General features: G+C 35.9%; 1 protein-coding gene across 7 annotated transcripts in view; it reads right to left on the minus strand.

Annotated features, from left to right (window-relative positions):
- Nucleotides 1-13,996, minus strand: part of Trak2 (trafficking kinesin protein 2) — a 60,141-nt gene that overhangs the window by 14,852 nt on the left and 31,293 nt on the right. For 5 of the 7 annotated variants that reach the window (XM_048808307.1, XM_048808305.1, XM_048808308.1 and 2 more), the window contains 7 exons: nt 8,591-8,682; nt 6,196-6,312; nt 5,055-5,264; nt 4,377-4,455; nt 2,177-2,307; nt 1,727-1,801; nt 509-646 (listed from right to left, as the gene is read on the minus strand). In XM_048808307.1, the coding sequence (XP_048664264.1) occupies nt 509-646; nt 1,727-1,801; nt 2,177-2,307; nt 4,377-4,455; nt 5,055-5,264; nt 6,196-6,312; nt 8,591-8,682 (842 nt within the window). Of the gene's footprint in view, nt 1-508; nt 647-1,726; nt 1,802-2,176; nt 2,308-4,376; nt 4,456-5,054; nt 5,265-6,195; nt 6,313-8,590; nt 8,683-10,956; nt 11,081-13,996 lie in introns of those variants that run through there. The other 2 variants (XM_048808309.1, XM_015481259.2) reach the window with 2 other exon arrangements.

Below are 13,996 nucleotides of genomic sequence, written 5' to 3' on the forward strand. Positions count from 1 at the left end.
AAAAAAAAAAAAAAAACAAAAAACAAAATGCATTCTGTCATCTATAACTAATTAAAACAAATTAAAAAAAAAGATACTGTCTACTAATGAATTAAATAACTCCTATTCTCATGGGGCTTACATTCTAAATGGAGTTAAACATAACAAGAAACTTCAAGAGGTACTGAAAGAGGTTTTAGATACTTAAAGTACTGTTTAAATAATTAGTAGATGATGGACCTCAGGTGAGATGAACCATGTTTAAGTAGCTCTTAGTACACAGATTAAAACGTAATTTCCTTACAGTTCATCTTACTTATTACAGTACTCTAGAAGGTCATCTGTTAGAATTAGTAAGAGTATTAAGATACGGATATATCAAATTGAAGTCTAAATCTATAACTGGATCTCAGAAACAAGAACAAACCATGTTATCTCATCTCAAGGCAACTTATGCCATCATAAATCCTCTCACTCTTAGGACAATCTAATCTTTTCCTTAAATTCATGGCATCTTTCTGTTTCTTACCCCAGTAAAAGCTCCATAAGATTGGGAGAAGTACAGATGAGCAGCAGGGCCAGACCTGCTACGAAGTTCCTTTATTTCTTCTTGGGATTCATGTAACATTCCCAAACACTCCATATTCCTGTCTTGTAACTCATGTAGCTGAAAGAAAGGACAGCAGTGTACTTCACTATCTTCTCAAAACAACAATAGGAAAAAAACCCACAGAAATCCTGGGGATAAGTATTAATTTTATCCAGGGGGTTAAGCTAACTTTATCAAGCTTACAGAGGAGGTTTAAAAGATATGGTCAAGTCATATCTTTCCTTTAAACATCACTCTGAAGTCTTTAAGTGACAAGAGTACAGAAAGTGTTGTACTTGATATCAAGCTGTTCAATCATCTGAAGCAAGTAGTTTTTCCCTCTTGTTTCAGAATCTTCTTTTACAGCTAGATACACAAGTCTGGTAAAAGAGTATATAATTTTCAGAACTGAAAAAAATTTCTTCTAGTATGTGTACTGTTACTCATCAGAATCACCAGAGCCAGGGATGTTCATTAAAATGAACATCTAGCAGCTGGGCACGGTGGTACACACTAAGATTCCAGTGGCTCAGAAGGCAAAGCCAGCCTCAGCAGTTTAGCAAGGCCCTAAGCAATTTAGTGAGACCCTGTCTTAAAAAAGGGCTGGGGATGTGTTTCAGTGGTTAAGCACCCTTGGGTTCAATCCCTAGTACCAAAAAATAAAAAGTACATTCTAGGCCCTTGCTCTAAATTAATTGAATTAGAAACTCTTGGGATGGTGCCTGGGCATTTCCATTGAAAACCTGCTCTCCCAGGTGATTCTTATGCATACTAAATTACCACTAAGTTATATCTAACATATAAAATGTTTATGTAGACAGAAAGTAAAAGTTTTGCTATTTCTCTTACTACTGAGAAATGATCTTATTTAAAAACTGCTGGACTATTTAAGGCAGACCAGTAAAAGGGTCCTATATTTCTAAAGAATCTTACAAAGGTCAAGGTTTTCCCTACTAATCAAGAAGGATGTTGCCATTATTAGTTTTAGAGACAGAATTTTAAAAATGCTTTTCTTCACAGATCTTATAATTTCATCTAAATCTTTGGATGTTTTTCAAACCTGGTAATTCCCCTTTAATAATTTAGTCTCAAAGACGGAAAAAAAACTACTCATCCCAGCCCTCCTGAATTATACGAGATCAAGGAAGATTTCACTACCTCCATTGTCAGTTGTCGCTGGGCATCTTTGGAAGCTTGTAGGTGAAGTCTTAGTTCTTCCTTTTCAATCACATGCTAACAATATATTAAAAGAGACACATGAGACTTTCCCATATTAAAAATGGCTACTACCTTAACTTTTAAAAACATCTTAAAAGTTTCTCTGTGGGACACGTATTCTTAAGTCCTTTAAAAGGCTTTTAAAAGCCAATTAAGAACAATAAAGTGAGCAAAATTCTAAGGAAAATCTAACACCATTTAAGAGAAAAATAGTGACTCCAAACTATTTAAGATATTTTAGGAAATAAGGAAGATTAAAACAGTAATTAGACTAAGGCATTAAAAAGGGCTGGGGACCTGTATATTTTGCTCCATGTATCTAGTGCTGCTTAGCAAACAGTACCAGGTCAGCACTTAGCAAACATTAGCTGAATGAATGAATACACCTACTTCTTTAAGTTTGTGCTGCAGATCTACAATCTGAGACAAAAGCGAGGAGATCTCCTCTTGGTATCGAATCAGTTCATCACTCTTCCCTGACAATTCTTCAGTCATTTTGGACATCTGAGCATTTGTTTCTCCTAGGAAGCAAAATTAAAAGGTATAGCAAGGGTTGGCAAACTACTGCCTATAGGCTGAATTCTGATTAGTAACAAGGACTGGACAAGCATAAATACATTTTTCTTTAACATAAATTACAAAAGCTTTTTCTGAGATAGGCAAATGCTGGGAATTATACAGGAGACAATGACACTGAAAAAGAGATGACTTATAAAGGCCAAAGGCTAAATGTTTTACTTCAATTTTTTTCTTTATGTAAGACAGTTGTTCCAATATTTCTCTTAATGACGGACTAAAAAACTAAAAGGAGAGCTAAGTGAATTACATATTTTTGCAAGCATTAACAGGCAATTTCATTTGTCTTTGAGAACTCTTCAGGGATATGCAACTTAAATCCCACAAACAATGATAATTAATCTTAACTAATCTAACAAAGGAACAGTTACAGAATGGGACAGTCACAATCTGTGACAGAATGTGATAAAGCTACTGAGATGCTTCTGTGTGAGACAGACTTTCTGGGCTACCCAGAAGAATAAGTAGGACCTCCAGAGTAATTCTTGCAGCCTAGCATTCTTGCATGTACATAAAACAGAACCTTCAGAATTCCACTGGAGAAATAAACCTATATTTCATATGAAAAATTTGACATCTAATTACAAGTGGAAAAACTACTTTGCACTGTTGTATGAAAGTTATTTTTAACTTGATGGAGAGCCTCTTGTATTTCAAAGGATAATAATAGAAAGGGAGGAGACCTGGAGCTGAGCTTTGGGGAAAGTCACTTCTTTCTGAAGTTGGTAAAGGTAGTAGAGAAGATTCAATTACATTCTTTTTGGTTCTCTAATATTCTGTTACTCTAAGGTGTCATATTTTGAGACGCACAGCCAAAATGAATTGATGTGACATTATCATATTGTATCTTTCAATATAAAAGGCTATGTTTACAGAGAAATTTAAATCTTTTTCTGGTGAAGTCAATCTTTTTCTATGATTTATTTTTTAAATTGTTTTAGAGAACATTACTTTAAATCAAAATATATTCCTGTCCTTACCGGAATATTTGGGTGTTCCATAAACATTAGATTTTATGCCATATTTTAAGCCCTTGTTCTGCCTCTAATCGGTTTTCTGACTTTGGCAAATCATATCCTCTCTAGGATTATTTCCTCAGCAACAAAATGAGAGCTTTAATTCTTTTCTTGCTATTATGTTATAATTTATTTATAGAAATACAGGGCTTGGATCTCATGAAAATCAGAGGGAAATCAGCAGAGAAAAGGGACTCGGGGTAGGAAAAGGGGAGAGAGTGGGGAGGTGGTGGGAAGCGATACTGACCAAATTATATTGTTATATTGTGCGCATGTATGAATATGTAATAAGAAATCTCATCATTATGTACAACTATAATGCACCAATAAAAACATGTGAAAGGAGGGAAAAAAAAGAAATTCAGGGACTTCTTTAATGATGATGGTTATTTGAAACATGTATTTCTTAAAAATACATGTGGTATCTTATTTAGGGTTGTAGGCTCAATGTGATATTATAGAACTTTTAGTAATTGCTATGGTTTAGATGTGGTCTGTCTTTGAAAGGTTGATGTGTTGGAAAAGTGTGGTGGTGTGGAGGTAGTGAGATCTCTAGGAGGTGGGACCTAGTGGAAGGTATTTGGGTCATGAGGACACTGCCTACAGAAGGGATTAAAGCTGGTCTCTCCAATTATGTTAGATTTCTAGATTTTGGTTGTTATAAAGCAAGAACACCCCAAATGCTTGGCCCATTTTGCATACAGCTAGCTCCCTTTCCACCTCTCTGCCATGTTGTAAGCCAGCCAGGACCCTTGCCAGGATGTAGTCATCACAATGTTTGGAATCTCTAGCCACTAGAATTGTGAGCTAAATAAGCCTCTTTACTTTGTAAGTTACTCATTCTCAGGTATTTGTTATAGCAACACAAAATAGACTAAGTAAATTTTAAACTGTTTCTTGAGATACTTCTATTGAAACTATTAATCAAATTTCTGAGTTGGAGATTTCCTAACAAAGAATTGCACAAAGGCTATGAAACAGAATATATTACTACTTACGAAGTTCTTTAACACAGTCATTCACAAGCTGTTGTTCCTTCTCTTCGTAAGTACAAGTTTCTGTCTTTATATGACAAGCCTTCAAGAAAAAAAAAATCAGTCTGTGACAATATCGTCTAATGCTTTTGTATTAACAACTACAAAAGGCTCTGTTGTTTAAAAATTTAAGCTCACCACTTTCAAAGGAAAAAAAATACTAACAGTCTGTCAAACTTCACCTACCACAAAATAAATGTAGGGAAAAGAACATGAAAAGCATCTCTCCTCCTTGCTCTCAGGGTCTTTGCACACGCCCATTCATGCCCCCTGTAATCTACATCTCTAATGAATCTCTAGGCTTGGTTAAAATGTCACTTGCTTAAGTAGGACATCTTTGATTCACTACATTATGCCAGTTCATAGAAACCTGAATTTTTTGGACATAGTTCTTCTTCCAGTTACTTATTTATATATATAAACTCCATTTGATGTCCATCCTATGCTATGGCTATCCCCATTTTACTTGTCAACCTGCTATCATCCACTTTTCAGTGGGCTCTAAGGAACAATGGAAGGCAAACAGTTCCTTGTTTGCCAACCCTTAATAAGAATGTTATGCCATAATTTATCTCAATTCTACCTGCAACTGAACCTTGTAGCCTTTAAAGTAAAGGACAATGAGAATGAGGTCAAATGTACCTTGGATCGAAGAGCCATGTTCTCTTCTTCCAGTTCCTTGAGCTTTTCTTGTAGCATGTCCAGCTGTAGCAAACCTTGAGATAAGCTAAAGGACTCATTGAACCTAAGAGGTGTAGAACAGCTGGAATCAGTTTCACTCTCTTCAGAAGCAATAGAGACGATTCGAAGTAATTCGTCTTTCTTGGATAGCTCATGTTGCAGCTGATTAACCTGCGTATAAAAAGTGCTTGATTATAGCTTCTACTATATGGAACAACTGTTTTTTGCCATAAAAAATTATAAAATCAGATGCTAGATTTGAATGACAAAAATAACAAGTGTTAAAGATAGTAACAAATCCCAGATACTTCCTAAAATACAGTTTTTGACCATTAACTCAACTAATACTGATTTTTCTTTAGTAGGTAAGAAGAAAATTCAATTTTCATACTCTAAAAGATAAGAAAATAGAAGAAAATTTCACTTAAGATGATGACACAATCTTAGATGAAAACAGTACAGAACAACCTTCAAAGTACCAGAATAGACCCCCTACTTCAAATTTTCAACCCAAGAGCTTATACTTTAAGTTATATATAACTTTGCATGTCTTCCTAGGAATATTAATTTTAGTTCTAGGAAATAAATATTTTCAACATAGACATAAATATTATCAACTATAATATATTTATAAAAGATAATGAAAACTGATAAAAATAACAAGTTATAGGAAATCTGAAATTTAACCATTCAAGTTGACAATAAATTAGTTCTTAATACAAATATTTATTGATATGGAATAAATGCATTTTTAAAAATTTCTTTTTCTTTTCTGCCTTTTGTTTTGGCTTCAGAGTAAAGATACCTACACTTTATGATCACATACAAAGACTTCATGCAAAGGGGTAAGGACAGTCTTAGGATCTAAGCAGGGTGCTAGAAGCACTATGGATACTGAATATAGGCTTTAATTGACTAAGGTAGGGTCACCTGAGTGTTCTATATAGTAACATTTCATTTCTCTACTATTTAGTTTGATGGTTGCCAACAGGGACTGGTATTTACCTACTATCATCATTTCAAGAATATCTGGGAAAATAAAGGTCTCCACTACACAAGACCTAAATGTTTCATGCTGCAAATACTAGATCAAAGATTTTACTTGATCAAAGGCTTGTCCCAATTGCTCTTCCAAGGCTTCATTTTGCTCAGACAAGACATGGTTCCGCTTTAAGAGAGCTTGTCCAATTCGAGCAGCTAACTCCAGATCACGATCCCTCTGTTAAAACACCAAATAAACACACTTCTTTGAGTACTAACAGAATTAGATGTCAGCTTAGAAATTCTGCAGTCAATTTTGATAAACTCAAAAGCAATCTCCTATAAAACATTGAGATTCATTTTAATGACCAGATACTGCAAATGAATACAGGGTCAGGCACACACAGGTAGTGTTTAATAAATATAAATCAGGGCTGGGGCTGTAGCTCAGTGGCAGAGTGCTTGCCTAGCATGGGTGAGGCACTGGGTTTGACCCTTAGCACCACCTAAAAATAAAATAAAGGCATGCTGTCCATCTACAACTACAAAAAATTAAAAAAAATTAATCAAATGGATGACTACTATAGTTATAAATGCAGGAGAGCATCTCTTTTTTTGAGACTGAGTGACAGTTTATTGATCATTCTGGTCACTAGAGCCCAACAATTAAACCCTTAAACTTATAACTGGAGAATTAGAAAAATTAATAGAGGCTTTAAAAAAAATAAGGATGGGGGATGGAAATGTAGCTCAATAGTAGAACGTGCGTTTAGCATGCTCGGGGACCTGGGTTAAACCCCCAGTGAACAACCCTCCCCCCCCCCAAGATGGAAACTATACCATAAAGCCCAAATATCTGTTAAGCATAATTGTGTATTAAGTATGATAATGATACAGAATTAGCCATTTAAGATATGGGGATCATATCATATTGAGAATAGTTTTGTTTAGGGCAAAGTTTATACGCACTCTTGCCAGTAGCTTAGAGGAAAACACAGTCAAGAGCCCCACTGATAAATGGTGTAAGAATAATGATGTGAAATAAAATAAGGAATAAAGGATTGGAAATTTGAGGCTCAGGGGTCTGCCTCTAGGAGAAGAGAGTCTAATGAAGTTGGTGGTAGTGACGCAGAGAGGCGAAGCAACAAGCCTTAATTCAGAGTTATAGTCAGTTAGAGCCCTGGAATCCCATCTGTATGGTAGTGGTAAGGATTATATTCATGGCATGGAAAACTGTCACATATCTCTAACTGCCTAAAACATGAGTTCAGTTTACATTAATCATTATGAATAAAATTGTTTCCCTCCCATAGCACATAAAAATGGATGGATTATCTCCCAAGTATCAAGGTCATTTATCTCACTTAAATATAGGCTAAGTGGCATATACAAAAATTAGTCTGAAAATCTGGGGAGGAGAGGGGGCAGGTATATGTCAAAGAGAAAGTCAAACGAAACAGATACAAGAAGAGAACACTATTGACTATTAACTGGAAGATATACACTATACATGTTTAAAATGCCATAAACAAACTAAGATCAAATAGATCAAATTGAAAATAAAAAAAGGAAATGCTTTTATGTTATAGTTTAGATATGAAGTGTCCTCCAAAAAACTCATGTGTGAGACAACGCAAGAAAGTTTAGAGGTGAAATCACTGGTTTATGAAAGCCTTAACAGGTGCATTAATTCACTTGAATATATTAACTGAGTTATAACTGTAATCAAGTAGGATGTTGCTGGAGGGGGAAGGTCACTGGGGCATGCCTTTGGGGTATACATTTTGTCCCTGGTGAGCAGATCTCTCTCTGCTTCCTGATTGCTATGTCCTGAGCTGCTTTCCACCACACTCTTTCATCATGATGTTCTGCTTCACCTCAAGCCCAGAGGAATGGAATCTGCTGTTAATGGACTGAAACCTCTGAAACCATGAATGCCAAATAAACTTCTCCTTCTCAAACTGTTCTTGTTAGGTCTTTTGGTACAGTGACAAAAAAGCTGACTGAAACTGCAGGTATTTATTTGCAATGGATCTTCTTGAATGGGCGGCTCTACTCCAGCATAACAGCAGGGACAATTTAAAAACAAGATCTTTTTCTAGAAGAGACAGTCCAGCCTGCACCATATTAATCAATCAGTCAATTGATCGATCAATCAGTCCTCTATAACTTCACAATAATCAACGGTTCAGAAACAATTTAGTTTGTAATGTGAGATGGTATGCCAGATGTTTCAGTTGTAACAATCTTACCCAAAAAGAACCCAGAGCACAGACGTCACCATTTTTCATCTAATGTGCAAATCTGATAGATTACAAATGATCCTCAGTTTTAGCTTTTTTTAAAAAATATTTTTAAAGTTGGAGATGGACACATTACCTTTATTTGTTTATTTGTATGTGGTGCTGGGGATTAAACCCAGTGCCTCACACATGCAAGGTAAGCACTCACTAAGCTACAACCCCGGTCCCCAGTTTTAGCTTTTTGTACTAGAGAAATAAAAGATAAACTCCTACCTCTGCAAGGAGATGTGTAACCATGTCAATGTCATTGTAAGTTTTGGTCATCTGCTCCACTCTGTCTGTACCTAGAACTAAGTTAAAAATAACTTAAGAAATAAGAGAAAATTTAAAATACTCATAAGAATTAAAAGATAACAACAAAAGCTCCATATTTTTACAAAAAGTCATTCTGGAGTATTAAAATGTATGTGAAAAAAGGAAAGATTTTTCTTGTATTAGCCAATCAGGAAACAGACTAACCATTACAAAGTCCATATCATACAAAGAATTTAAAAGTATCAAATGATCAGAAGGCAGTCACTTCTTGACCACTTCCCCTGCCCAAAATAAGAAGCTTGGCCTAGTCACATCTGAGAGTGTGGCCTGGGAGAATGGATTAAGCTGTCCACTATAGTTTAAACCCTATTTAAATTAAAGTTACTGAGGGCTGAGTTAGTGAGGGGTAATGCAGTTAAAGAGGAATTTAATTAGCATTCTCCTGTGATTTTGTTGACCATGAAAGATTATCTAACATATAATCTTTTTTTTTTTTTTTTTGGTACTGGGGATTGAACTTAGAGGCACTCAACCACTGAGCCACGTCTCTAGCCCTATTTTGTATTTTATTTAGAGATAGGGTCTTACTGATTTGCTTAGTGCCTTGTTTTTGCTGAGGCTGGCTTTGAACTTGGAATCCTCCTGCCTGTCTCCCAAGTTGCTGGGATTACAGGCATGCACACCAAGCCAGGCTAACATGTAATCTATTGTAAACTTTGTAGGACTTTGAGCCACAATCCTTTTAAATTTAATTAAAAACACTTTATCTGTAATAATCTACATAATTTCTACATCTTTGCTATAAAATTAATTGTATGCCATGTTATTAGTTGCATAATTTAACCACAGTGATAAGGGAAAAGGGCATTTAGGCCTATAGGAATAAATAATTTAAGTGGGACACTTAAATTCTTAGCATGAACAAAGAATTAAAAAATTAAGACAGATACCTACAGTAAGTGGTCTCTTCTACTTCTGATCACACAATAACAAATCAGAAGTAAAAAAAAACAAATATTCATGCTGTAAATTAGTTACAGAAAGCCAGCCAATGATTGCAAAACCAAATATAATCTGGAGCAGTGCTTCATATTTAATGTATCTGGAGGAGTTCTAGGACACTGATAGCATGTATAAGATTCCCTGGTGTTCTAACATGAAGCCAGGGATGAAAAATACCAATCTAGCTAGGTGTGGTACCACATTCCTGTAATCCTAGCGGCTCAGCAGTCTGATGCAGGAGGATCATAAGTTCAAAGCCAGTCTCAGCAAACTTGGGAGGCCCTTAGCAACTTAGCAAACCCTGTCTCGAAATTTAAAAATAAAAAGTGGCTCAATGGTTAAACACCCTTGGGTTCAACCCTTAGTACCAAAAAAAATAAAAATAAAAACCTCTAAAACCAAAAACCAAACAAACACGGCACCCCCTCTGCCCCCCCCCCCAAACTAAAGCTAACAAATGCACAAATGGGAGAACCAGGAATCCTAGAAAATCAGTTAAAAACATTTTTTACATAATTTTTTTTTAAATTCCCAATCAGAGTGGAGATGAAGTAGCAGATTTAACTTGGAGTAAAGCCAGTAGGCTAAAGCATGTAATAAACAACTGTGAATCATAAATCAAATATGATAAAAGGAGAAGGAGAAAAGGATACTAATATAGTTTAGAACTATTAAGAATAAAACTTATTTTAGACAAGAGAAATGAAAACATAGTGCCTAAAAATGTTTACCATTTATAGGCAATTTATAGGAATAGTATAAAAATTTCAAGTTAAACCTTAAGAAGTTACTCAGTTTATCTTATTTTCTCCCATGAGGAATCTTCTCTGAGAGAAATTATTATATGACATATTTTAAGACCACAAAGCAAAGTATTAGTGGCAAGGACAGGATTTTAACGTGCAGGTGATAATGTGAAACTCACAAGGTCATTAGAAAAGTAAGGAGCTCTTCCTGTTACCAGGTTACAGGCCAGACTCTGGGGGTCCCAACAAGTCAGGCCCAGCCACTCACCAACAAACAAACAAACAAAAGTAATGGGGAAAACAGGAAAGAACTTTAATCCATATGGCCATAATGAGAACGGCAAACTGAGATCGAGCATCTCAGTCCCAACTTCTTTGGGGAATTGATATGAGTTTTAGGTTAAAATAGAGGAAGCATTGGGGCAGGAGGCAAGAGGCATGGATAATTAAACAGTCTTGGTCAAACTGTTGTCTGGCTGATTGTTATCTCAGTTCTGGTTCTGTGAGTGGCTCCAGGGATGTCCTTATAAGAAATCTCTATTAGCTGTATCTGTTAGTTATATGATAGACATTTATCTATCAGACCTGTAATCCTGGGAGGGGGCAACTCAGTTTCAGGAAGCAACTGCTCCTGCTTAGGGGAGCAGTTTCATCCTCAGGTGATCTGCTTGTTAAGACTCTGCTATTCATGGAAGGCTTAGGGCAACAACTAGAGAGTTCTAGGTGCCACTTCAGCAGTCTTTTTTTTTTTTTTAAAGAGAGAGTGGGAGAGAGAGAGAGAGAGAGAGAGAGAGAGAGAGAGAGAAAGAGAGAGAATTTTTTAATATTTATTTTTCTTAGTTCTCGGCGGACACAACATCTTTGTTTGTATGTGGTGCTGAGGATCGAACCCGGGCCGCAAGCACGCCAGGCGAGCACGCTACCGCTTGAGCCACATCCCCAGCCCCTCACTTCAGCAGTCTTTAAAAGGACTTCATACAGCTGACAGATGAAGGTCCTTGAAAATCTTGAAAATATCCCATTCTTATCTTAGTGTCCTCAGTCTTGAAGAAAGACAAGATAGGTTGGATAAATTTAGGGCCATTAAATCTTCTATTGCCAGTGTTTAGATAAAATCTTCTTAAATGATTAGCATGCCTTTGTGCAGAGTATGAATCTGAAGACTAACACAAAATGAAGGCAGAAATGCCAAGATTCATTTCTGTTTTTAGTTCCCCACTGGGTATCTGCAGACCCAAATGAAGTCAGTGCTTTGTGTTCCTACCATGCTGCTCTTTCTACCTCAGCTCCATTAAAAACATTAAAAAGCCCTAATGGAATACCAGAGTATAATACACCTAAGACAGTGGAATGAAATTGACCAAACTATCATATGCACATTTATAAATACACTACAGTGAATTTCACCTTTATGTGTATCTATAAGACACTAATTAAAAAAACAAACTATAAACAAATGAAGCCCACCAGAGTAGTGGAAAAGGAACAGGGGGAGGGAGAAGAGGAGGGACAGGAGAAGTACTGGGGACTGAATTGTAGCAAATTACGTTCCACGTATGTATAGTTACTTCAAAAAGAATCCTAATCTTATGTATAACTATAATGCACTAATAAAAAAAGAAAAAAAACCCACATACTCATGAATATATCAAACAGTATAAATCCCCATTTTGCTTTTTAAAGTGTGAAGATATCTATGCATATCTATTTGTAAGAAAGGCTGGAAGGACATACATTAAAATGTCAACAGATGTTATCTCAGTAGGGATTATAAAAAAAAAACAGCAACACTTGTTAAGAGTTTTCAAAACACAAAAATGAACTTTAAAATGCTTAAATATTTATTATGTCAAACAGTTAACAACCTTAATCTCCAATTCTTATGTTTTATGTGAAACGGCCTATGGTCCAAGCCCCAAAGACTGGACCACTTCCAAGTCAGCCTCAAAGCAGATAAGGAACACAATGGCTTCCTCTCTGCAACCTAATCAGTGGTCTTCTCTTCCTTCACACAAGGTTCTCAGTAAAGATTCTTCTTGGGATGATTCCAAAAGAGCTCAGAGAAAAGCTCTTAGAATCCTCTTGGTATTTAGGTACTGTAATTAAATGCTTCAAAAGTCATACACTGAGAGAGGCAAGAAGGCAGCCTTTATTCCAATCAATCCTATCAAAATCTATTTTCCCTTTACTGCTCAGCTGTTAAAACAAAAAATGTTAAATGGCTCAGAAATTAGGAATGATCCCTGCTGATCATTAGCAATGATCCAGACTGAACTTTCCTCTCTCTTAAAAAAATAAAAAAATAAATGTATGTGTGTGTGTGTGTGTGTGTATATATATATATATATATATATATATATATATATATATANCCCTGGAGCCATAAATACATGCATACATACATACATACATACATACATACATCAGGGAGATAATAAACATTTTTATGGAACAATTTTGCCACTTGGTTTCTGAGAGTTGTTAATGTTCACACTTTCGGTATAATAGTTGGAAAATCTAATGTTTCTGAAAATATGGTGTGGGGGGCTAGTACATAGAAGAGCTTCACTAATTCTTACTTTCTGTGTTCCATCCCTGTCTAATCCATTCTCATATTTTTTTTCAGGATGGGAAACACCAATGTTACTCCATTCTGAACTGTCATTTATATGAGGTGCTCAATAATTCTTTAATATGTCCCCTCCAAGATAGGTTTTTATCATAATTTCTGAATTTTAAAAAGAACTCTAATCTTTCATCAGTCTCCAACCTTCCCTCACCAAAACCCAAAACTGAATCAAAAAAAACAAAAAAGGGCTGGGGATATAGCTCAGTTGGTAGAGTGCTTGCCTGGCATGCACAAGGCCCTGGGTTCAATCCCTAGCAACGCAACAACAAAAAAAAAAAGCACGTACCACTTGCATAGTAAAACAGTTTTTGACAACTATAAGCAGGTCTTGTGGTTTTAACCCTAAAGAAGTGACTGCATGTAGTTCTGACTACTTGGGAGACTGAGGCAGGAATATCACAAGTTCAAGGTTGGCCTGGGCAACTCAGGGAGACCCTGTCTCAAAATAAAATAAAAAGGACTGGGGACATATCAGTAGTAGAGTGCTTACCTAACATGTGTGAGGCCCTGGGTTCAAACATTTCTACAATATAAAAACTGAGATGTATTTGGACATATAGCTAAATTTTTCTCATGAAAATGAGAGGGTTGATCTAGAGGGATTGTAACTCTGCTAATCTCTAGGACCTGGCTCATAATTAATGTTTTCTGAACATTATCAGTCATTTCCAGTACCGTTAATGGCTTTAGAGGGCAGAACACAAAGGAAAGTGCATGTACCAATAAGAAGTAATAATTTCTACAAGTGTATTTCTCTGTAAAGTTTTATATTCTCCCTAATTCCTTAATTTCCTAATTAAGGTCATTGTAAAAAAGGTCATTAGCTTTGGTTTATAATGCTTTGTATCAGTGCTTCTCAAATTTAACAGTGTATCAGCATCACCAGGAAGATATGTTGAAGCAGAGTGCTGTGTCTCACCCCTGGAGTTTCCGATTCTGTAGGTGGATTAGGGGCTCAAGAATCTGCATTACTGATGAGTTATCAAG

This window comes from Marmota marmota, unplaced genomic scaffold (genome assembly GCF_001458135.2).
Source record: "Marmota marmota marmota unplaced genomic scaffold, marMar, whole genome shotgun sequence".
NCBI classification, from domain to species: domain Eukaryota; kingdom Metazoa; phylum Chordata; class Mammalia; order Rodentia; family Sciuridae; genus Marmota; species Marmota marmota.